The sequence below is a fragment of the Oenanthe melanoleuca genome, chromosome 25 (genome assembly GCF_029582105.1).
Source record: "Oenanthe melanoleuca isolate GR-GAL-2019-014 chromosome 25, OMel1.0, whole genome shotgun sequence".
NCBI lineage: Eukaryota > Metazoa > Chordata > Aves > Passeriformes > Muscicapidae > Oenanthe > Oenanthe melanoleuca.
Window position 1 is genome coordinate 7,880,930 of NC_079358.1, and position 22,972 is coordinate 7,903,901.

Below are 22,972 nucleotides of genomic sequence, written 5' to 3' on the forward strand. Positions count from 1 at the left end.
CTGTGTCAGCAAAGTCACCTCATTGTCACTCCTGGGTCACCAAGGTCACTCCAGTGCCACCCCCATGTCACCCCTGTATCACCCAAGGCACCCCAATGTTACCCCAGTGTCACCCAGTATCACCCCTGTATCACCAAAGTCACCCCAGTGTCACCAAAGTCACCCAGTGCTCCCCTGTGTCAACAAAGTGACCCTTATGTCACCCCAGTGTCACCCAGTGTCACCCAGTGTCGCCCAGGGTCACCCAGTGTCACCCCTGTGTCACCAAAGTGACCTCAGTGTCACCCCAGTACCTCCCCAGTGTCACCCAGTGTCACCCCAGTGCACCCAGTGCCCCCCCAGTGCCCCCAGTGCCCCCAGTGCCCCCCCAGTGTCACCCAGTGTCCCCCCAGTGTCACCCAGTGTCACCCAGTGCCCCCAGTGCCTCCAGTGCCCCGGTCCCACCTTGAGCGCCTGCGTGTCCCTGACCAGGATGGATCTCAGCTGCCCGTTGAGCTCGAAGAAAACCTCGCGCTGCCCGGCCGCGTTCAGGTCCCCGAGCGCCAGCGCCTTGATGTGCAGGGTCTTACCCCGCTCGAGTTCCACCTGGGTGTAAAGGGGGAGTAAAGGGGGAGTAAAGGGGGAGTAAAGGGGGAGTAAAGTGTGAGTAACCGTGTGTGACTGTGTGTGACTGTGTGTAAACCCTGTGTAAGGGATGTGCAGGGTCTTACCCCGCTCGAGTTCCACCTGGGTGTAAAGGGGGAGTAAAGTGTGAGTAACGGTGTGTTACTGTGTGTGACTGTGTGTAAACCCTGTGTAAGGGATGTGCAGGGTCTTACCCCGCTCCAGCTCCACCTGGGTGTAAAGGGGGAGTAAAGGGGGAGTAACGGTGTGTAACTGTGTGTAATTGTGTGTAACTGTGTGTAATTGTGTGTAACTGTGTGTAATTGTGTGTAACTGTGTGTGACTGTGTGTGACTGTGTGTGACTGTGTGTGACTGTGTGTGACTGTGTGTGACTGTGTGTAAACCCTGTGTAAGGGATGTGCAGGGTCTTACCCCGCTCCAGCTCCACCTGGGTGTAAAGTGTGAGTAAAGTGTGAGTAACGGTGTGTAACTGTGTGTGACTGTGTGTGACTGTGTGTGACTGTGTGTGACTGTGTGTGACTGTGTGTAAACCCTGTGTAAGGGATGTGCAGGGTCTTACCCCGCTCCAGCTCCACCTGGGTGTAAAGGGGGAGTAAGTGTGAGTAACTGTGTGTGACTGTGTGTGACTGTGTGTGACTGTGTGTAACTGTGTGTGACTGTGTGTGACTGTGTGTAAACCCTGTGTAAGGGATGTGCAGGGTCTTACCCCGCTCGAGTTCCACCTGGGTGTAAAGTGTGAGTAACTGAGAGTAGCGGTGTGTAATTGTGTGTAACTGTGTGTAACTGGTGTGTAACTGTGTGTAAGGGATGTGCAGGGTCTTACCCTGCTTGAGCTCCACCTGTGAGTAAAGTGTGAGTAACTGTGTGTAACTCTGTGTGACTGTGAGTAACTGTGTGTAACAGTGTGTAACTGTGTGTAACTGTGTGTAACTGTGTGTAACTGTGTGTGACTGTGTGTAATTGTGTGTAACTGTGTGTGACTGTTTGTAAACCCTGTGTAAGGGATGTGCAGGGTCTTACCCCGCTTGAGTTCCACCTGTGAGTAAACCAGGAGTAAGCTGTGTGTAACTGCTCTGTAAGGGGTGTGTAACTGGTGTGTAACTGGTGAGTAAGGGATGTGAAATTAGTCTGTAACTGGTGTGTAACTGGCATGTAACTGGTGAGTAACTGGTGAGTAACAGGTGAGTAACTGGTGCATAAAGGTCACATTAAGGGTGTGCAAAGTGGCAAGGGCACGAAGAGTAAAGGACGTGTAAAGGGTGTGTAAGGAGCGTGTAAAGGGTGTGTAAGGAGTGTGTAAAGGGTGTGTAAGGAGTGTGTAAAGGGTGTGTAAGAAGTGTGTAAAGAGTGTGTAAAGGGTGTGTAAGGAATGTGTAAAGGGTGTATAAAGAGTGTGTAAGGAATGTGTAAAGGGTGTGTAAGGAGTGTGTAAAGGCTGTGTAAAGGGTGTGTAAAGGGTGTGTAAGGAGTGTGTAAAGGATGTGTAAAGGGTGTGTAAGGAGTGTGTAAAGGGTGTGTAAGGAATGTGTAAAGGGTGTGTAAGGAGTGTGTAAAGGATGTGTAAGGAGTGTGTAAGGAGTGTGTAAAGGCTGTGTAAAGGGTGTGTAAAGGGTGTGTAAAGGATGTGTAAAGGATGTGTAAAGGGTGTGTAAGGAGTGTGTAAAGGATGTGTAAAGGGTGTGTAAGGAGTGTGTAAAGGATGTGTAAAGGGTGTGTAAGGAGTGTGTAAGGAATGTGTAAAGGGTGTGTAAGGAGTGTGTAAAGGATGTGTAAGGAGTGTGTAAGGAGTGTGTAAAGGCTGTGTAAAGGGTGTGTAAAGGGTGTGTAAAGGATGTGTAAAGGATGTGTAAAGGGTGTGTAAGGAGTGTGTAAAGGATGTGTAAAGGGTGTGTAAGGAGTGTGTAAAGGGTGTGTAAGGAGTGTGTAAAGGATGTGTAAAGGGTGTGTAAGGAGTGTGTAAAGGATGTGTAAAGGATGTGTAAAGGGTGTGTAAGGGATGTGTAAAGGGTGTGTAAGGAGTGTGTAAGAAATGTGTAAAGGGTGTGTAAGGATGTGTAAAGGGTGTGTAAGGAGTGTGTAAAGGGTGTGTAAGGAGCGTGTAAAGGGTGTGTAAGGAGCGTGTAAAGGGCTGCAGGGCTGTGCAAGGAGTTCCAGGTGTGCACAAGTCCCAGTTCCCCCTAGTGCCCCCCAGTTCCCCCCAGCCCCCCCAGTGCCCCCCAGTGCCCCCCAGTTCCCTCCCAGTTCCCCCCCAGTTCCCCCCCAGCCCCCCCAGTGCCCCCCAGTGCCCCCCAGTTCCCCCCAGTTCCCCCCCAGTGCCCCCCAGCCCCCCCAGCCCCCCCAGTGCCCCCAGCCCCACCTCGAACTCCTCGGCGATGGCCGGCCCCTCGAGGAAGAGCCGCGTGCCCAGGCAGGCCACGGGCCCGAAGGAGCTGCGGAACTCGTGGAACTCGTCGAACACCTTGGGGTAGAGCGCGGCCGAGAGCAGCTCCTCGGGGCTGGGCGGGGCCCCGAGCCGCGCCCCCAGCTCCCGGCCCAGCGCCGCGAAGTCCAGCGGGGGCAGCGACGCCCCCGGGCGGCCCGAGACCCGCGGCAGGTCCTTCAGCACCTGGGGGGAGCGCGGCGTTGGCATGGCAACGGGGCGGGGCGCCATGGCAACGGGGCGGGGCGCCATGGCAACGGGGCGGGGGGCCATGGCAACGGGGCGGGGGGCCATGGCAACGGGGCGGGATGCCGTGGCAACGGGGCGGGGCGCCATGGCAACGGGATGTGGGCAACATGGCAACGGGATGGGGCGCCATGGCAACGGGGTGGGGCGCCATGGCAACGGGATGTGGGCAACATGGCAACGGGGTGGGGCGCCATGGCAACGGGATGTGGGCAACATGGCAACGGGGCGGGGGGCCATGGCAACGGGATGTGGCGCCATGGCAACGGGGGCACCATGGCAACGGGGCGGGGCGCCATGGCAACGGGATGTGGGCAACATGGCAACGGGATGGGGCGCCATGGCAACGGGGTGGGGCGCCATGGCAACGGGGCGGGGCGCCATGGCAACGGGATGGGGGCACCATGGCAACGGGATGTGGGCAACATGGCAACGGGGCGGGGGGCCATGGCAACGGGATGTGGCGCCATGGCAACGGGGGCACCATGGCAACGGGGTGTCGGCACGGCAACGGGATGGGGACAGTGTGGAGACAGGTGTTGGCACGGGAACACAGCAGCAATCATTAAGGCATGGTTGCCATGACAACCATCATCACTAACTGCTGTTAGGCTTGGGTACCATGGCAACCAGCACCAGGAGCCGTTCTTAAAGTTGGTTGCCATGGTAACCATCACTAGACGCTGTTGCCAGGGCTCGGCACCATGGTAACCGTTTATAGGCCCTGTTGCTGGACTCGGTTACCATGGCAACAACATCAGGAACCAAGGTTAGGAGTGAGTGCCATGGCAACCAGTGATGGAGATGGCGGCAAGGACCACAGCATCCCGTTGTTACCATGGCAACAGCTTCCAGAAAATCCTCCCAATCCCCTCCCAGCCCCTCCCAGTCTCTCACAATCCCCTTCCAGTCCCTCCCAGCCCCTCCTGGTCCCTCCTAATCCCTCCCAGTTGCCCCCCAGCCCCTCCCAGTCGCTCCCAGTCCCTCCCAATCCCCTCCCAGCCCCTCCCAGTCCCTCCCAGCCCCTCCTGATCCCTCCCAATCCCCTCCCAGTCCTTCCCAGTCCCTCCCAATCCCTTCCCAGTCACCTCCCAATCCCCTCCCAGTCGCTCCCAGTCCCTCCCAATCCCCTCCCAGTCGCTCCCAGTCGCTCCCAGCGCAGCAGCACCCACCCTGGAGCGGAAGGGCTCGGGGAAGCCGCCCGGGGGCTCGCCGATGTGTCCCTGCAGGAACTCCACCACGCTGAGGGGGAAGGAGAGCTCGTCCGCCCGCGCCTCCACCTCCTCCCGGGACAGCTTGTTCTGCACCATGAACTGCGCCAGGTCCCCCACCACCTTGGAGCTGGGCGTCACCTGCGGGGCCACCGCGGTCACCATGGGGTCACCGGGGTCACAGGGGTCATCGGGGTCAGCAGAGGTCACTGGGGTCAGCAGGGGTCACCGGGGTCAGCAGGGTCAGCAGGGGTCAGAAGGGGTCACCGGGGTCAGCAGGGGTCACTGGGGTCATCAGGGGTCACCGGGGTCAGCAGGGGTCACCGGGGTCAGCAGGGGTCACTGGGGTCAGTAGGGGTCACCGGGGTCAGCAGGGGTCAGCTGGGGTCAGCGGGGTCATCAGGGGTCACTGGGGTCATCAGGGGTCACCGGGGTCAGCAGGGGTCACCTCAGGGCCAACTCTTGGCTTAACTCATGGGGTAACTTGGGGACAACTTGGGGTCAGGTGAAGGATCAGCTCTGGTGGAACACCCCACCCCACAGAGACCCCCCTAACTCACAGAGACCCCTCCCACCCCACCCCATGGACACCATCTCACCATGGAGACCTCTTGGAGACCCCTCACCCATAGAGACCATCCAATGGACATCACCCACCCCATGGGGACAATTCTATGGAGACCCCCCCACCCCACAGAGATCCCTAACATGGACCCCACCCCACAAACCCGCCCCCCCCCACCCCACAGAGACCTCCCACCCCCTGCCCCCCGCACCCCACAGAGACCCCTCACCCCACAGAGACCCTCACCCCACAGAGACCCCTCACCCCACAGAGACTCCCGCCCCATAGAGATCCCTAACATGGACCTCACCCCACAAGTCCCCCCCACCCCACAGAGACCTCCCACCCCACAAATCCCCCCCATTCCACAGAGACCCCTCACCCCACAGAGACCCCTCACCCCACAATCCCCCCCACCCCACAGAGACCCCTCACCCCACAGAGACCCCCAACACCCCACAGAGACCCCCAACACCCCACAGAGACTCCTCACCCTATAAACACTCCCCACCCCATAGAGATCCCTAACATGGACCCCACCCCACAAATCCCCCTCACCCCACAGGGACCCCCAACACCCCACAAATCCCCCTCACCCCACAAATCCCTCCCACCCCACAGAGACCCCTCACCCCACAGAGACCCCCACCCCCCAACCCCCCCCAGAACCCCCAGCCCCGCCCCACCTTGATGAGGTCCCCCAGCAGCCTGTTGGCCTCCGTGTAGGCCTTCTTGACCTCCTTGAACTTGTGTCCCAGCCCCATGGCGTGCGCCTGGAAGTGCAGGTTGGTGTACTGCCCCCCCGGGATCTCGTTCTCGTAGACGTCGGCGTTGCCGGATTTCATGGTGGCCGTGCAGTCGAAGGCGGCGTAGAGACCCCGCGCCCCCTCCCAGTACTCGCTGTACTCGAACACCCGCTGCAGATCCAGCCCTGCCAGGGACACGTGGGACAGGGGGGACAGCGAGGGGACACGGTGGGACACTGCAGAGAAACTGCAGGGACACCCTGGGGACACTGCAGGGACAAGGGACAGGGTGGGACAGGGTGGGGACACTGCAGGGACACTGCAGGGACAGGGTGGGACAGGGTGGGACACCCTGGGGACAGTGAGGGGACACTGCAGGGACACCCTGGGGACACTGCAGGGACACTGCAGGGACACTGCAGGGACACCCTGGGACACTGTAGGGACAAGGGACAGGGTGGGACAGGGGGGACAGTGAGGGGACAGCGAGGGGACACGGTGGGACACTGCAGAGAAACTGCAGGGACACCCTGGGGACACTGCAAGGACAAGGGACAGGGTAGGACACCCTGGGGACAGTGAGGGGACACTGCAGGGACACCCTGGGGACACTGCAGGGACAAGGGACAGGGTGGGGACACGGTGGGGACAGCGAGGGGACACCCTGGGACACTGCAGGGAACACCCTGGGACATTGCACGGACAGAGGACAGAGAGGTGACAGTGCAGGGACACCCTGGGGACACTGCAGGGACAGTGTGGAGACACTGCAGGCACACCCTGGGGACACTGCAGGGACACCCTGGGGACACTGACCCCCATGTCCAGCTCTGTCCCCTCCGTGTCCCCCCCGTCCCCCCCTCCCTGTGTCTGGCTTTGTCCCCCCCGTGTCCAGCTCTGCCACCCTCCATGTCCCCCCCCGTCCCCACCTGTGCCCCCCCGTGTCCCCACCTGTGTCCAGCTCTGTCCCCACCTGTGTCCAGCTCTGCCACCCTCCATGTCCCCCCCAGTGTCCCCACCTGTGTCCCCAGTGTCCCCACCTGTGTCCAGCTCTGCCCCCACCTGTGTCCCCCGTGTCCCCATCTGTGTCCCCCCCATCCCCCCCGTGTCCCCACCTGTGTCCAGCTCCGTCCCCCCCCATGTCCCCCCAGTGTCCCCACCTGTGTCCAGATCTGTCCCCCCATGTCCCCACCTGTGTCCAGCTCCGTCCTCCCCTGCCCCCCCCATGTCCCCACCTGTGTCCAGATCTGTCCCCCCCGTGTCCCCACCTGTGTCCAGCTCCGTGCCCCTCGTGCAGGCCACCACGGCGCCCATGCTGGGCTGGGAGGTCATTCCGGACATGGCGTCCACGGCCACGTCCACCACGTCGGCGCCGGCCTGAGCGGCCGCCAGCATGGAGGCCACGCCGGCCCCGGCCGTGTCGTGGGTGTGCACGTGCAGGGGCACCTCGGGGTGCTGCTCCCGCAGGGCGCCCACCAGCAGCCGGGCGGCGGCGGGGGTCAGCAGCCCGGCCATGTCCTGGGGGGGGACAGGGGACACAGGGTCACAGGGGGGTCACTGGGGTCACTGGGGGGACACAGGGGTCACTGGGGTCATTGGGGGGACACAGGGGGTCAGCAGCCCGGCCATGTCCTGGGGGGGGGACAGGGGTCACTGGGGTCATTGGGGGGTCACAGGGGTCATTGGGGGGACACAGGGGGTCAGCAGCCCGGCCATGTCCTGGGGGGGGACAGGGGTCACTGGGGTCATTGGGGGGTCACAGGGGTCATTGGGGGGACACAGGGGGTCAGCAGCCCGGCCATGTCCTGGGGGGGGACAGGGGACACAGGGTCACAGGGGGGTCACTGGGGTCATTGGGGGGACACAGGGGTCACAGGAGTCATTGGGGTCACAGAGGGTCAGCAGCCCGGCCATGTCCTGGGGGGACACAGGGGTCACTGGGGTCATTGGGGGGTCACAGGGGTCATTGGGGGGTCACAGGGGGTCAGCAGCCCGGCCATGTCCTGGGGGGGGACAGGGGTCACTGGGGTCATTGGGGGGTCACAGGGGTCATTGGGGGGACACAGGGGGTCAGCAGCCCGGCCATGTCCTGGGGGGGGACAGGGGACACAGGGTCACAGGGGGGTCACTGGGGTCATTGGGGGGACACAGGGGTCACTGGGGTCATTGGGGGGTCACAGGGGTCATTGGGGGGTCACAGGGGGTCAGCAGCCCGGCCATGTCCTGGAGGGGGACAGGGGACACAGGGTCACAGGGGGGTCACTGGGGTCACTGGGGTCACTGGGGGGTCACTGGGGTCACAGGGGGTCAGCAGCCCGGCCATGTCCTGGGGGGACAGGGGACACAGGGTCACAGGGGGGTCACAGGGGGTCAGCAGCCTGGCCATGTCCTGGGGGCACACAGGGGGTCATTGGGGGGTCACAGGGGGTCAGCAGCCCGGCCATGTCCTGGGGGGGGACAGGGGACACAGGGTCATTGGGGGGTCACAGGAGGGTCACTGGGGTCACTGGGGGGACACAGGGGGTCACAGGAGTCATTGGGGTCACAGAGGGTCAGCAGCCCGGCCATGTCCTGGGGGGGGACAGGGGACACAGGGTCACAGGGGGGTCACTGGGGTCATTGGGGTCACTGGGGGGTCACAGGAGTCATTGGGGTCACAGAGGGTCAGCAGCCCGGCCATGTCCTGGGGGGACACAGGGGGTCATTGGGGGGTCACAGGGGGTCAGCAGCCAGGCCATGTCCTGGGGGGAGATTGGGGGGTCACAGGGGGTCACTGGGGTGTCACAGAGAGCGCGGGGACCCTCCCATGTCCCACCCTTTGTACAGCCCAGCCTTGGAGAACACAGGAGCCCCAAATCCTCCCCAGACAACCCCCCAGGACCCCCAGACCCCCCATGACCCCCTTGAACCCCACCTTGATGCAGAGCATGTGTGTCCCCGCTGCCACCAGCTCCCTGGCCAGCCCCATCCCATCCCCCCAGGCCCCCCAAACTCCCTTCCAGGACCCCCAAATTCCCTCCCAGGACCCCCAAACCCTCTCCCAGAACCCCCAAATTCCCTCCCAGGACCCCCAAACCCGCTCCCAGGACCCCCAAACTCCCTCCAGGACCCCCAAACTTCCCTCAGGACCCCCAAACCCCCTCCCAGGACCCCCAAACCCTCTCCCAGGACCCCCAAACTCCCTCCAGGACCCCCAAACTTCCCTCAGGACCCCCAAACCCCCTCCCAGGACCCCCAGACTCCCTCCAGAACCCCCAAACCCCCTCCCAGGACCCCCAAATTCCCTCCAGGACTCCCAAACTTCCCTCAGGATCCCCAAATTCCCCCTAGCACCCCCAAATCCCATCCCAGGACCCCCAGACTCCCTCCAGAACCCCCAAACCCCCTCCCAGGACCCCCAAATTCCCTCCCAGCACCCCCAAACCCCCCCATGACCCCCCTGAACCCCACCTTGATGCAGAGCACGTGTGTCCCCGCTGCCACCAGCTCCCTGGCCAGCCCCAGGTAATAGTCCAGGCCGTACTTGGTGCGGGTGGGGTCGGCCACGTCGCCGGTGTAGGACAGCGCGGCCTCCACCACGGCGCCGGCCTTGCCCGCGGCCTCCACCCCCAGCAGCAGGTTGGGAACGTAATTGAGGGCGTCAAACACCCGGAAAATGTCCATGCCATTGGCCACGGCCACCTCGCAGAACCTGGCGGCAGGGACACGTGGGGACGGTGCAGGGACACGTGGGGACAGTGCAGGGACACGTGGGGACGGTGCAGGGACACGTGGGGACAGTGCAGGGACACGTGGGGACGGTGCAGGGACACGTGGGGACAAGGGGACGGCGTGGGGACAGTGCAGGGATGGCATGGAGACAGTCTGGGACAGTTTGGGACAGTCTGGGGACAGTTTGGGATAGTTTGGGATGGTTTGGGGACAGCTTGGGGACAGTTTGGGACAGTTTGGGGACAGTTTGGGATGGTTTGGGATGGTTTGGGGACGGTTTGGGACAGTTTGGGACAGTCTGGGGACAGTCTGGGATGGTTTGGGGACAGTTTGGGACAATTTGGGGAGAGTTTGGGACAGTTTGGGGACAGTTTGGGATGGTTTGGGGACAGCTTGGGGACAGTTTGGGACAGTTTGGGGACAGTTTTGGGATAGTCTGGGGACAGTTTGGGACGGTTTTGGGACAGTTTGGGACGGTTTGGGGACAGTTTGGGACAATTTGTGGAGAGTTTGGGACAATTTGGGACAGTTTGGGGACAGTTTTGGGATAGTCTGGGGACAGTTTGGGACGGTTTGGGGACAGTTTGGGACGGTTTGGGGACAGTTTGGGATGTGGTTCTGGGGTCACTTTGGTCACTCGGGGTCATTCACGTGCTCCATGCTGGCGTCCCCAGTGTTCCCTCTCTATGCCCTCAGTGTCCCCAATGTCCCTGTCCCCATGTCCCTGTCCTCATGTCCCCACACCTGTACACCACGTTGTCGGGGTAGTTGGTGTAGCCCTGTCCCTCTGTCCCCATGTCCCCAAGGTGTCCCCAAGGTGTCCCCACAGTGTCCCCAAGGTGTCCCCACACCTGTACACCACGTTGTCGGGGTAGTTGGTGTAGCCCTGTCCCTGTGTCCCCATGTCCCCACGGTGTCCCCAGGGTGTCCCCACACCTGTACACCACGTTGTCGGGGTAGTTGGTGTAGCCCTGTCCCTGTGTCCCCATGTCCCCAAGGTGTCCCCACGGTGTCCCCAGGGTGTCCCCACACCTGTACACCACGTTGTCGGGGTAGTTGGTGTAGCCCTGTCCCTGTGTCCCCATGTCCCCAAGGTGTCCCCACGGTGTCCCCAGGGTGTCCCCACACCTGTACACCACGTTGTCGGGGTAGTTGGTGTAGCCCTGTCCCTGTGTCCCCATGTCCCCACGGTGTCCCCACGGTGTCCCCACGGTGTCCCCAGGGTGTCCCCACACCTGTACACCACGTTGTCGGGGTAGTTGGTGTAGCCCTGTCCCTGTGTCCCCATGTCCCCACGGTGTCCCCAAGGTGTCCCCAAGGTGTCCCCAAGGTGTCCCCACGCTGTCCCACACCTGTACACCACGTTGTCGGGGTAGTTGGTGTAGCCCACGGCGTTGGCCCCGCGCAGCAGCATCTGGAAGGGGATGTTGGGCACGAGGCGCCGCAGCTCCCGCAGCCGCTCCCAGGGACACTCGTGCAGGAAGCGCATGGCCACGTCGAAGGTGGCGCCTGGGGACACGCCCGGGGCTCAGGCACCCCAAAACACAAACCCCGCCCACTGCAGCCCCGCCCCCGGGGGGTTCCTCCCCAATGAAGCCCCTCCCATTAATGCCCCGCCCTTTAAACCACGCCCACTTAAGACCCTCTGCTGCCAGGGCCCCTCCCCTTTGTGCCACACCCTTTTAGGCCCCTCCCCCTCTGCCATGCCCTGTTTGGCCCCTCCCCTCCCAGCCCCACCCCATTAAACCCCTCCCCACCCCGTTAAGTCCCTCCTTAACCCCATTAATACCCTCCCATCCCCTTTAAGCTCCTCTTCTCCCTGACCCACCCCATTAAGCCCCTCCCCATCCCATTAAGCCCCTCCCCATCCCATTAAGCCCCTCCCCTCTTCACCCCACCACATTAAGCCCCTCACCTCCCTGCCCCACCTCATTAAGCCCCTCCCTCTGTGCCCCACCCCATTAAACCCCTCCCCATTCTCATTAAGACCCTCCCCTGGGTGCCCCACCCCATTAAGCCCCTCCCCTCTGCGCCCCACCCCATTAAGCCCCTCCTCTCAGTGCACCACCCCATCAAACCCCTCCCCATTCTCATTAAGCCCCTCCCCTCTGCACCCCACCCCATTAAGCCCCTCCCCTCTGCGCCCCACCCCATTAAACCCCTCCCCTGGGTGCCCCATGCCATTAAACCCCTCCCCATTCTCATTAAGACCCTCCCCTGGGTGCCCCACCCCATTAAGCCCCTCCCCTCTGTGCCCCACCCCATCAAACCCCTTTCCTCAGTGCCCCACCCCATCAAGCCCCTCCCCTGGGTGCCCCACCCAACCAAGCCCCTCCCCTCCCTACCCCATTAAGCTCCTCCCCTTGCCCCGCCCCATCAAGCCCCTCCCCTGGGCGCCCCACCCCATCAAACCCCTCCCCATTCTCATTAAGCCCCTCCCCTCCCCGCCCCACCCAATCAAGCCCCTCCCCTCCCTACCCCATTAAGCCCCTCCCCTGGGTGCCCCACCCCATTAAGCCCCTCCCCATTCCCATTAAGCCCCTCCCGCCCCACCCCATTAAGCCCCTCCCCCCTGCGCCCCACCCCATTAAACCCCTCCCCATTCCCATTAAGCCCCTCCCCGCCCCGCCCCATCAGGCCCCTCCCCTTGCCCCGCCCCTCCCCGCCGCACCTCCCCAGGTCTCCATGCTGCACAGGGGGCTGAGCGCGTGGGCCACGAAGGGCGCGACGCGGGCGAGGTCGCGGGTGCGGACGCGCGTGGCCAGCAGCGACTGGTGCGCGTCGCGGAACGTGGTGTCGGTCAGCAGCAGCCCCCGGTGCCGCCGCAGCGCCCGCGCGAACGCCGCGGGGCCGTCCCGGAGCAGCACGGCCCGGAGCCCCTCGGGGGGGTCACCTGGGGGTCAGCCAGGGGTCAGTCAGGGGTCACAGGGTCAGTCAGGGGTCAGTGAGGGGTCACAGGGTCAGTCAGGGGTCACAGGGGTCAGCAGCAGCCCCCGGTGCCGCCGCAGCGCCCGTGCAAACGCCGCGGGGCCATCGCGGAGCAGCACGGCCCGGAGCCCCTCGGGGGGGTCACCTGGGGGTCACAGGGTCAGTCAGGGGTCACAGGGTCAGTCAGGGGTCAGCAGCAGCCCCCGGTGCCGCCGCAGCGCCCGTGCAAACGCCGCGGGGCCGTCCCGGAGCAGCACGGCCCGGAGCCCCTCGGGGGGGTCACCTGGGGGTCAGCCAGGGTCAGTCAGGGGTCAGTCAGGGGTCACAGGGTCAGTCAGGGGTCACAGGGTCAGCCAGGGGTCAGTCAGGGGTCACAGGGTCAGTCAGGGGTCAGCAGCAGCCCCCGGTGCTGCCGCAGCGCCCGGGCAAAGCCCTGGGGGCTGTCCCGGAGCAGCATGGCTCGGAGACCCTCGGGGGGGTCACCTGGAGGTCAGTCAGGGGTCACAGGGTCAGCCAGGGGTCAGTCAGGGGTCACAGGGTCAGTCAGGGGTCGGCAGCAGCCCCCGGTGCCGCCGCAGCGCCCGTGCGAACGCCGCGGGGCCGTCCCGGAGCAGCACGGCCCGGAGCCCCTCGGGGGGGTCACCTGGGGGTCACAGGGTCAGTCAGGGGTCACAGGGTCAGTCAGGGGTCAGCCAGGGGTCACAGGGTCAGTCAGGGGTCAGCAGCAGCCCCGGTGCCGCCGCAGCGCCCGCGCGAACGCCGCGGGGCCGTCCCGGAGCAGCACGGCCCGGAGCCCCTCGGGGGGGTCACCTGGGGGTCAGCCAGGGGTCAGTCAGGGGTCACAGGGTCAGTCAGGGGTCAGTGAGGGGTCACAGGGTCAGTCAGGGGTCACAGGGTCAGTCAGGGGTCACAGGGGTCAGCAGCAGCCCCCGGTGCCGCCGCAGCGCCCGCGCGAACGCCGCGGGGCCGTCCCGGAGCAGCACGGCCCGGAGCCCCTCGGGGGGGTCACCTGGGGGTCAGCCAGGGGTCAGCCAGGGGTCACAGGGTCAGTCAGGGGTCAGTCAGGGTCACAGGGTCAGTCAGGGGTCAGCAGCAGCCCCCGGTGCCGCCGCAGCGCCCGCGCGAACGCCGCGGGGCCGTCCCGGAGCAGCACGGCCCGGAGACCCTCGGGAGGGTCACCTGGGGGTCACATAGTCAGTCAGGGGTCACAGGGTCAGTCAGGGGTCAGCCAGGGGTCAGTCAGGGGTCACAGGGTCAGTCAGGGGTCAGCAGCAGCCCCCGGTGCTGCCGCAGCGCCCGGGCAAAGCCCTGGGGGCTGTCCCGGAGCAGCATGGCTCGGAGACCCTCGGGGGGGTCACCTGGAGGTCAGTCAGGGGTCACAGGGTCAGTCAGGGGTCAGCCAGGGGTCACAGGGTCAGTCAGGGGTCAGCAGCAGCCCCCGGTGCCGCCGCAGCGCCCGCGCGAACGCCGTGGGGCCGTCCCGGAGCAGCACGGCCCGGAGACCCTTTGGGGGGTCACCTGGGGGTCAGTCAGGGGTCACAGGCTCAGTCAGGGGTCAGTCAGGGGTCAGTGGTCAGTGAGGGGGGTCACGGCGTCAGGAAGGGGGTCAGGGGGTGGCACATCGGGCACGCTGTGACAGGGACACGCCAGGGACCTGGGGACACCCTGGGGACACTCTGGGGACACCTGGGGACACTCTGGGGACACACCCTGGGGACACCCTGGGGACACATCAGGGCTGCCACTCACCCATGGGCACTGGGGGGGGCGTGGGCTCCACCAGCGCCGCCTTCGCCTTCACGGGCAGGGGGGTGCTGGGCCCGTTCACCATCACGTGACCTGGGGGGGGACAGGTGTGACAAGGTGGGGGTCACGCCCCAGGGACCCCCAAAACCCATTAGAGATCCCCAGGGACCCCCCAAATCCCCTTAGAGACCCCCAGGGACCCCCCAAAACCATTCAGAGCCCCCCCAGATCCTTCTCAGCCTCTTCCAGGCTCCTCTAAAACCCCACAGGAACCCTCCAGAGCCTGCAGGACCCCCACCCAAAATCGCTGCCAGCCCCCCCAGGTGCCCCCAGCCCCACCCAGGTGCCCCCAGGTGCTCCCAGCCCCACCCAGGTGCCCCCAGGTATCCCCCAGGTGCCCCCAGCCCCACCCAGGTATCCCCCAGCTGCCCCCAGGTATCCCCCACGTGCGCCCAGGTGCCCCCCAGCCCCCCCCCAGGTGTCCCCAGCTGCCCCCCATGTGCCCCAGCCCCACCCATGTGCCCCCAGCCCCACCCAGGTATCTCCCAGGTGCCCCCCAGCTGCCCCCCAGCTGCCCCCCATGTGCCCCCAGCCCCACCCATGTGCCCCCAGCCCCACCCAGGTATCCCCTAGGTGCCCCCCAGCTGCCCCCCAGGTATACCCCAGGTGTCCCCCAGGTGCCCCCAGGTATCCCCAGGTGCCCCCCATGTGCCCCCCAGGTATCCCCCAGGTATCCCCAGCCCCCCCAGGTGCCCCCAGATGTCCCCAGCCCCCCCAACTGCCCCCAGGTATCCCCCAGGTATCCCCAGCCCCCCCCAGGTGCCCCCCAGGTATCCCCCAGGTGCCCCCCAGGTGCCCCCCATGTGCCCCCCAGGTATCCCCCAGGTATCCCCAGGTGTCCCCAGGTATCCCCAGGTGTCCCCAGGTGTCCCCAGTTGCCCCCCCAGGTGCCCCCAGGTGTCCCCAGGTATCCCCAGGTGTCCCCAGGTGTCCCCAGCCCCCCCAGGTGCCCCCAGGTGTCCCCAGCCCCCCCAGCCCCCCAGGTATCCCCCAGCCCACCCAGGTGCCCCCAGCCCCCCAGCCCACCCAGGTAGTGCAGCAGTTTCTGGGCGCGGTTCTGGCCCGGCCGCAGGTGGAACAGTTCGGGGTTCTCGTCGATGAACTGCGTGTCGGCCGCGCCCGCCAGGAACTGCGGGTGGGCCAGGACGTTCTGCAGGAACGGGATGTTGGTCTGGGGGCACAGAAACGGGTCAGGGGGGGCCTGAGACCCCCCCCAAAGCTGGGAGGGGCTGGGGGGCACCAGCGGCCCCCCCAAACCTTGGGGTGGGGGCACAGAGGCGCCAAAATCCTGGTGAGGGGCATCAGGACCCCCCAGAATCCTGGTGAGGGGCTCGGGGGGGGCAACAGGACCCCCCAAAATCCACCTGTGACACACGGGGGGGCATCAGGACCCCTCTCAAATCCCTGTGCAGGGCGTGGGAGGGGGGGCACTGAGACTCCCCCAAATTCCTTGTCCACCCCCCACCCCAAAAATCCCCCCAAACCCCTCCTGTGTCACACCAGGCACCCCCCCCAACCCCTCGTGCCCCACTCAGGACCCCCCCCCACCCAATTCCTCCCACACCCCCCAGTGTCGCCCCAGGACCCCCCAGTGCCCCCCAAATCCCTTCCCACAGCATTTCCCTCCCCCAAACCCCTCGTGCCCCACACAGAACCCCCCAAACCTCCCTCTCCAGACCCCCCCCAGCCCCTCCCCAGCCCCCCCAGCCCCACCTTGACCCCCCGGATGCGGAACTCGGCCAGGGCCCGGCTCATCTTGGCTGCGGCCGCCGGCTGGTCCGGCCCGTGCGCCACCACCTTGACCAGCAGCGAGTCGTAGTGGGGCGAGATCAGCGCGCCCTGGAACGCCGAGGCGCCGTCCAGCCGGATCCCCATCCCCTCCCCGGAGCGGAACACCTGCGGGGGCACCCCGAAATTATACAGACACCCCAAAATCCCGCAGACAGACACCCCAAAATCCCACAGACACCCCGAGATCAGCGCGCCCTGGAATGCCGAGGCGCCGTCCAGCCGGATCCCCATCCCCTCCCCGGAGCGGAACACCTGCGGGGCACCCCGAAATTATACAGACACCCCAAAATCCCACAGACAGACACCCCAAAATCCTATAGACACCCCAAAATCCTACAGACAGACACCCCAAAATCCTATAGACACCCCAAAATCCTGCAGGCACCCCAAAATCCTATAAACACCCCAAAATCCTGCAGGCACCCCGAAATCCTACAGACACCCCAAAATCCTGCAGAAAGACACCCCAAAATCCTATAGACACCCCAAAATCCTACAGAAAGACACCCCAAAATCCTATAGACACCCCAAAATCCTGCAGGCACCCCGAAATCCTATAGACACCCCAAAATCCTGCAGAAAGACACCCCGAAATCCTATAGATACCCCAAAATCCTACAGACAGACACCCCAAAATCCTATAGACACCCCCAGATCCTATAGATACACCAAAATCCTATAGACACCCCAAAATCCTACAGACAGACACCCCGAGATACAACGGGGACACCCCAAAATCCTACAGACACCCCAGAATCCTATAGACACCCTGAAATCCTACAGACACCCTGAAATCCTATAGACATCCCGAGATCCTACAGACAGACACCCCCAGATCCTAGAGATACCCCAGAATCCTATAGACACCCCAAAATCCTGCAGGCACCCCAAAATCCTATAGACACCCCGAGATCCTACAGACACCCCGAGATCCTATAGACACCCCGAAATCCTACAGACACCCTAAAATACAATGGTCCCAGGGGTCCCAGTGGTCCTGGGTCCTGGAGGTGTCCCTAACTTGGAGGGGTCCTGGGGGTCCCAGTGGTATCTCGGTGGTCCCAGTGGTATCTCAGGGGTCCCAGGGGTCCCCGGGGTCCTGGGGGTGCAAGGGGTCCCAGTGGTATCTCGGTGGTCCCAGGGGTGTCTCAGGTGTCCCAGGTATCCCAGTGGTCCCGGTGGTCCCAGGGGTGTCCCAGTGGCCCCAGGGGTGTCTCAGTGGCCCCAGGGATATCTCAGGTGTCCCAGGGGTGTCCCAGTGGTCCCGGTGGCCCCGGTGGTCCCAGGGGTATCCCAGTGGCCCCAGGGGTATCCCAGGTGTCCCAAGTGTCCCAGGTGTGTCCCAGGTGTCCCAGGGGTATCTCAGGTGTCCCAGGTGTCCCGGTGGCCCCAGGGGTGTCTCAGTGGCTCCAGGGGTGTCCCAGGTGTCCCAGTAGCCCTGGTGGCCCCAGGGGTATCTCAGGTGTCCCAGGTGTCCCGGTGGCCCCGGTGGTCCCAGGGGTATCCCAGTGGCATCCCAGGTGTCCCGGTGGTCCTGGTGGTCCCAGGTGTCCCAGGGGTGTCCCAGGTGTCCCAGGGGTGTCTCAGGTGTCCCAGGGGTGTCCCAGGTATCCCAGTGGTCCCGATGGTCCCAGGGGTGTCCCAGTGGCCCCAGGGGTATCCCAGGTGTCCCAGGTGTCCCAGATGTGTGTCCCGGGGTCCCAGGTGTGTCCCAGCTGTCCCAGTCCATCCCAGTGTGTCCCAGGTGTCCCAGGTGTCCCAGGTGTGTCCCAGGTGTCCCAGGTGTCCCAGTGGCCCCAGGGGTGTCCCAGGTGTGTCCCAGGTGTGTCCCAGCAGCCCCGGTGTCCCCCCGCACCTCGATGCGGCCGGTGTCGGGCTGGAAGCCGCGCGCGGGGTCCTCGGTGGTGACGCGGCACTGGATGGCGCAGCCATTGACCCGGATCCGCTCCTGCTGCAGCCCCAGCTCGGGCAGCGAGCGCCCGGCGGCCACCTGCAGCTGGGCATGCACCAGGTCCACGCTGGGGACACAGGGGACAGCAGGGACAGGGGTTAGGGACAGGGACAGGGACAGTGACAGGGACCCACGGGCACCTGCAGCTGGGCTTGGACCAGGTCCACACTGGGGACAGAGGGGACACAGGGGACATGGGGTTAGGGACAGGGACAGGGACCCACGGCCACCTGCAGCTGGGCATGCACCAGGTCCACGCTGGGGACACAGGGGACAGCAGGGACAGGGGTTAGGGACAGGGACAGGGGACAGGGACAGGGGACAGTGACCCAAGGGCACCTGCAGCTGGGCATGGACCAGGTCCACACTGGGGACAGAGGGGACACAGGGGACATGGGGTTAGGGACAGGGACAGGGACCCACGGCCACCTGCAGCTGGGCATGCACCAGGTCCACGCTGGGGACACAGGGGACACAGGGACAGGGGGTTAGGGACAGGGACAGGGACCCACGGCCACCTGCAGCTGGGCATGCACCAGGTCCACGCTGGGGACACAGGGGACAGCAGGGACAGGGGGTTAGGGACAGGGGACAGGGACAGGGACAGGGACCCACGGCCACCTGCAGCTGGGCATGGACCAGGTCCACGCTGGGGACACAGGGGACAGCAGGGACAGGGGGTTAGGGACAGGGACAGGGACAGGGACAGGGACCCACGGCCACCTGCAGCTGGGCATGGACCAGGTCCACGCTGGGGACACAGGGGACACGGGGACACAGTGGGACATTGGGGACACTGGGGACACGGGGTTAGGGGGACATGAGGGGACAGAGGGGAACTGGAGCACCACAACGCCCCCACCCTGCAGGGACCCCAGGGCTGGGGAAGGGGGAAGACCCCCACTGTTTTTGGGGTCCCCCAGCCGTTTTTTGGGGTCCCCCAGCCATTTTTGGGGTCCCCCAGCCATTTTTTGGGTCCCCCAGCCGTTTTTGGGTCCCCCAGCCGTTTTTGGGGTCCCCCAGCCATTTTTGGGGTCCCCCAGCCGTTTTTGGGTCCCCCCCCGTTTCGGGGTGCCGGCTCACTCGGTGATCTCCTCGGTGACCGTGTGCTCCACCTGCAGCCGCGAGTTCACCTCGATGAAATAATAATCCCCGCTCTGGTCCACCAGGAACTCCACGGTGCCGGCGTTCTCGTAGCCCACCTGCACCCCAACCCCTCCTGTGAGCTCTGGGCTCCTCCCAGCCCCACTCCTGGGGTCCCCCCTGGTCCCCAAAGTCCTCCTGGGGTCCCCAAATTCCTCCTGAGTCCCCCAGGTCCTTCTGGGTCCCTCAATGTTCTCCCAGGAATCCCAAATTTTCTCCTGGGGTCCCCAGTGTGTTCTCCTCGTTCCCACAATGTTCTCCTGGCTCCTTTCAGCCGATCACCCAATTCCTGAGTGTCCCCAATGTCCTCCTGAGTGTCCCCAATGTCCACCTGGGTCCCCAACATTCTCCCAGGATCCCACCCCTCACTCTCCCAGTCCCCCTGGTTCTCAGAGTCCCCCCTGTACCCAGTGTTCCCACTGTCCCTCTGCTGTCCCCGGTGTCCCCAGCTGTTCCCAGCTGTCCCAGTGTCCCCCTGCTGTCCTCAGTGTCTCCAGTTGTCTCCATTGTCCCTCCCCTGTCCCCCCTGTCCCCAGTGTCTCCCCCCATCCCCCCGTCCCCAGTGTCCCCAGCTGTTCCCTTGTGTCCCCAGTGTCCCCCTGTCCCCAGTGTCCCCCCTGTCCCCAGTGTCCCCTGCTGTCCCCAGCTGTGCCCCCCTGTCCCCAGTGTACCCCCTGTCCCCAGTGTACCCCCTGTCCCCAGTGTCCCCCACCGTCCACCTGTCCCCAGTGTCCCTCAACTGTTCCCAGCTGTTGCCCCTGTCCCCCTTGTCCCCAGTGTCCTTCCTGTCCCCCTGTCCCCCCCAGTGTCCCCCCGTCCCCAGTGTCCCCACCTGTTCCCAGCTGTTCCCAGCTGTTCCCCCTGTCCCCAGTGTCCCCCTGTCCCCAGTGTCCCCCCCCAGTGTCCCCCTGTCCCCAGTGTTCCCCCCAGTGTCCCTCTGTCCCCCCCCAGTGTCCCCAGTGTCCCCAGCTGTCCCCAGTGTCCCCTAGCTGTCCCCAGCTGTCCCCAGTGTTCCCCTGCTGCCCCTCCCTGTCCCCCCTGTCCCCAGTGTCCCCCTGTCCCCAGTGTCCCCCTGTCTTCAGTGTCCCCAGCTGTTCCCAGCTGTCCCCAGTGTCCCCCCCGGCCCCCCTGCTGTTCCCAGTGTCCCCCAGCTGTCCCCAGTGTCCCCCCAGTGTCCCCCCAGTGTCCCCCTGTCCCCACCTGCCGTGCCAGCCTCACGGCGTCCTCGGCCAGCCGCGCCCTCAGCTCCGGGGGCAGCCGCGCCGCCGGCGCGATCTCCACGACCTTCTGGTGCCGGCGCTGCACCGAGCAGTCCCGCTCGTAGAGATGGACCACGTTCCCGTGGGAGTCACCTGGGGGCAGGGGAACCCCAAAAATGGGTCTGGGAACCCCAAAAAGGGTCCTGGGAACCCCCAAAAGAGACCTGGGAACCCCAAAATGAACTGCACGGAGCAGTCCCGCTCGTAGAGATGGACCACGTTCCCGTGGGAGTCACCTGGGGGCAGGGGAACCCCAAAAATGGGTCTGGGACCTCAAAAATGGGTCTGGGAACCCCAAAAATGGGTCTGGGAACCCCAAAATGAACTGCACCGAGCAGTCCCGCTCGTAGAGATGGACCACGTTCCTGTGGGAGTCACCTGGGGGTGTGCAAAGGGTCAGGGGAACCCCAAAAACGGGTCTGGGAACCCCAAAAACGGGTCTGGGAACCCCAAAATGAACTGCACCGAGCAGTCCCGCTCGTAGAGATGGACCACGTTCCCGTGGGAGTCACCTGGGGGGTCAGGGGGGTCAGGGGAACCCCAAAAATGGGTCTGGGAACCCCAAAAACGGGTCTGGGAACCCCAAAATGAACCTTCACCGAGCAGTCCTGCTCGTAGAGATGGACCACGTTCCCGTGGGAGTCACCTGGGGGCAGGGAACCCCAAAAATGGGTCTGGGAACCCCGAAAATGGGTCTGGGAACCCCAAAAATGGGTCTGGGAACCCCCAAAAGAGACCTGGGAACCCCAAAAGGAACCTGCACTGAGCAGTCCCGCTCGTAGAGATGGACCACGTTCCCGTGGGAGTCACCTGGGGGGCGGGGAACCCCAAAAATGGGTCTGGGAATACCAAAAACGGGTCTGGGAACCCCAAAAATGGGTCTGGGAACCCCAAAAAGGGTCCTGGGAACACCAAAATTGGTCTGGGAACCCCAAAAATGGGTCTGGGACCTCAAAAATGGGTCTGGGAACCCCAAAAATGGGTCTGGGAACACCAAAATGGGTCTGGGAACCCCAAAAAGGGTCCTGGGAACCCCCAAAAATGGATCTGAGCACCCCAAAATGAACTGCACGGAGCAGTCCCACTCGTAGAGATGGACCACGTTCCCGTGGGAGTCACCTGGGGGGTCAGGGGGGTCAGGGGAACCCCAAAATGGGTCTGGGAACCCCAAAATGGGTCTGGGATCTCAAAAAGGGACCTGGGAACCCCAAAAAGAGACCCAGGAACCCCAAAGCCGCACCTGGATATCCCTAAAAGGGACCCTTGAAAGGGACCTGCTTGTCCAGGTATCCTAAAACAGCCCCAGGGGCCCCCAAAATCCCCCAGGGACCCCCCAAAAACCCCCCGAGGGACCCCCAAACCCCCAAATCCGAGCAGCCCCCCGTACCCAGGATCTGGACCTCGATGTGCCGCGGGCGCTCGATGAATTTCTCCACGAACAGATCCCCGTTCCCGAAGGCGGCCAGAGCCTCCGAGGTGGCGCGGGAAAAGTTCTCCTCCAGCTCCTGCAGGACCCCCAAAAGTGGCTCCCCAAATTCCAGGGACCCCCAAAACCCAGGGATCCCAAAATACAGGGACTCCAAAATCCAGGGATCCCAAAATCCAGGGATCCCAAAACCCAGAGACCCCAAAATACAGGGACCCCAAAATCCAGGGATCCCAAAATACAGGGACCCCGAAATTCAGGTATCTCAAATTTCAGGGACCCCCAAAACTCAGGGATCCCAAAATGCAGGTATCTCAAATTTCAGGGACCCCAAATTCCAGGGATCCCAAATTCCAGGGACCTCAAATTCCAGGGACCTCCAAAACCCAGGGATCTCAAAATTCAGGGATCCCAAAATACAGGGACCCCAAATTCCAGGTACCCTGAAACCCAGGGATCCCAAATTCCAGGGATCCCCAAATACAGGGACCCCAAATTCCAGGTACCCTGAAACCCAGGGATCCCAAAATCCAGGGACCCTGAAACCCAGGGATCCCAAATTCCAAGGACCCCAAAATCCAGGTACCCTGAAACCCAGGGATCCCAAATTCCACGGACCCCAAATTCCACGGACCCCAAATTCCAGAAACTCTGACACCCAGGGATCCTAAATCCAGGGACCCCAAACCCCAAATCCAGGGATCCCAAATCCACGGTACCCAAAATTCCTGGCTCTTCCCCAATCTGGGATTACCCACCCCACCACATCACCCCAAACCCTGGGGTTCCCCCAAATCCAGAGTCACCCCACCCCAATTTTCAATTTTGGGGTCCTGCAAGATCCAGGATTTGGGGTTCCTGAGGATTGGGGTTGCTGAGGATTTGGGGATGTGAGAGGTCAAGCAACTTTGGGGTTCTGGGGATTTGGGGTTCCTAGAGAATGAAAGTCCTGGGGATTTGGGGTCCAGGGATTTTGGGATTTGACATCCCTGGGAATTTCATTTCCCAGAATTTGGGACTCTGGGGATTTGGCATTCCTGGGGGATTTGGGATTTTGAGGGATTTGTGTTCCCATGGTTCCGGGGGATTTGGGGCTGCAGGGATTTGGGTTCCTGGGTGTTGAAATTGCAAGAGATTTTGGGGTT

At 63.7% G+C, this 22,972-nt stretch overlaps 1 protein-coding gene across 1 annotated transcript in view; it reads right to left on the minus strand.

Moving 5' to 3' along the window:
• PC (pyruvate carboxylase) overlaps positions 1-22,972 on the minus strand; it is a 29,540-nt gene that overhangs the window by 1,994 nt on the left and 4,574 nt on the right. The window contains exons 6-20 of the mRNA XM_056510425.1: positions 21,789-21,906; positions 20,343-20,494; positions 19,083-19,201; positions 17,904-18,066; positions 15,971-16,153; positions 15,284-15,428; positions 14,201-14,290; positions 12,195-12,416; positions 10,876-11,032; positions 9,263-9,503; positions 7,081-7,330; positions 5,753-5,997; positions 4,463-4,642; positions 2,982-3,230; positions 445-585 (exon numbers count right to left, since the gene is read on the minus strand). Of these exons, the coding sequence (XP_056366400.1) occupies positions 445-585; positions 2,982-3,230; positions 4,463-4,642; positions 5,753-5,997; positions 7,081-7,330; positions 9,263-9,503; positions 10,876-11,032; positions 12,195-12,416; positions 14,201-14,290; positions 15,284-15,428; positions 15,971-16,153; positions 17,904-18,066; positions 19,083-19,201; positions 20,343-20,494; positions 21,789-21,906 (2,655 nt within the window). The remainder of the gene's footprint in view (positions 1-444; positions 586-2,981; positions 3,231-4,462; positions 4,643-5,752; positions 5,998-7,080; positions 7,331-9,262; positions 9,504-10,875; positions 11,033-12,194; positions 12,417-14,200; positions 14,291-15,283; positions 15,429-15,970; positions 16,154-17,903; positions 18,067-19,082; positions 19,202-20,342; positions 20,495-21,788; positions 21,907-22,972) is intronic.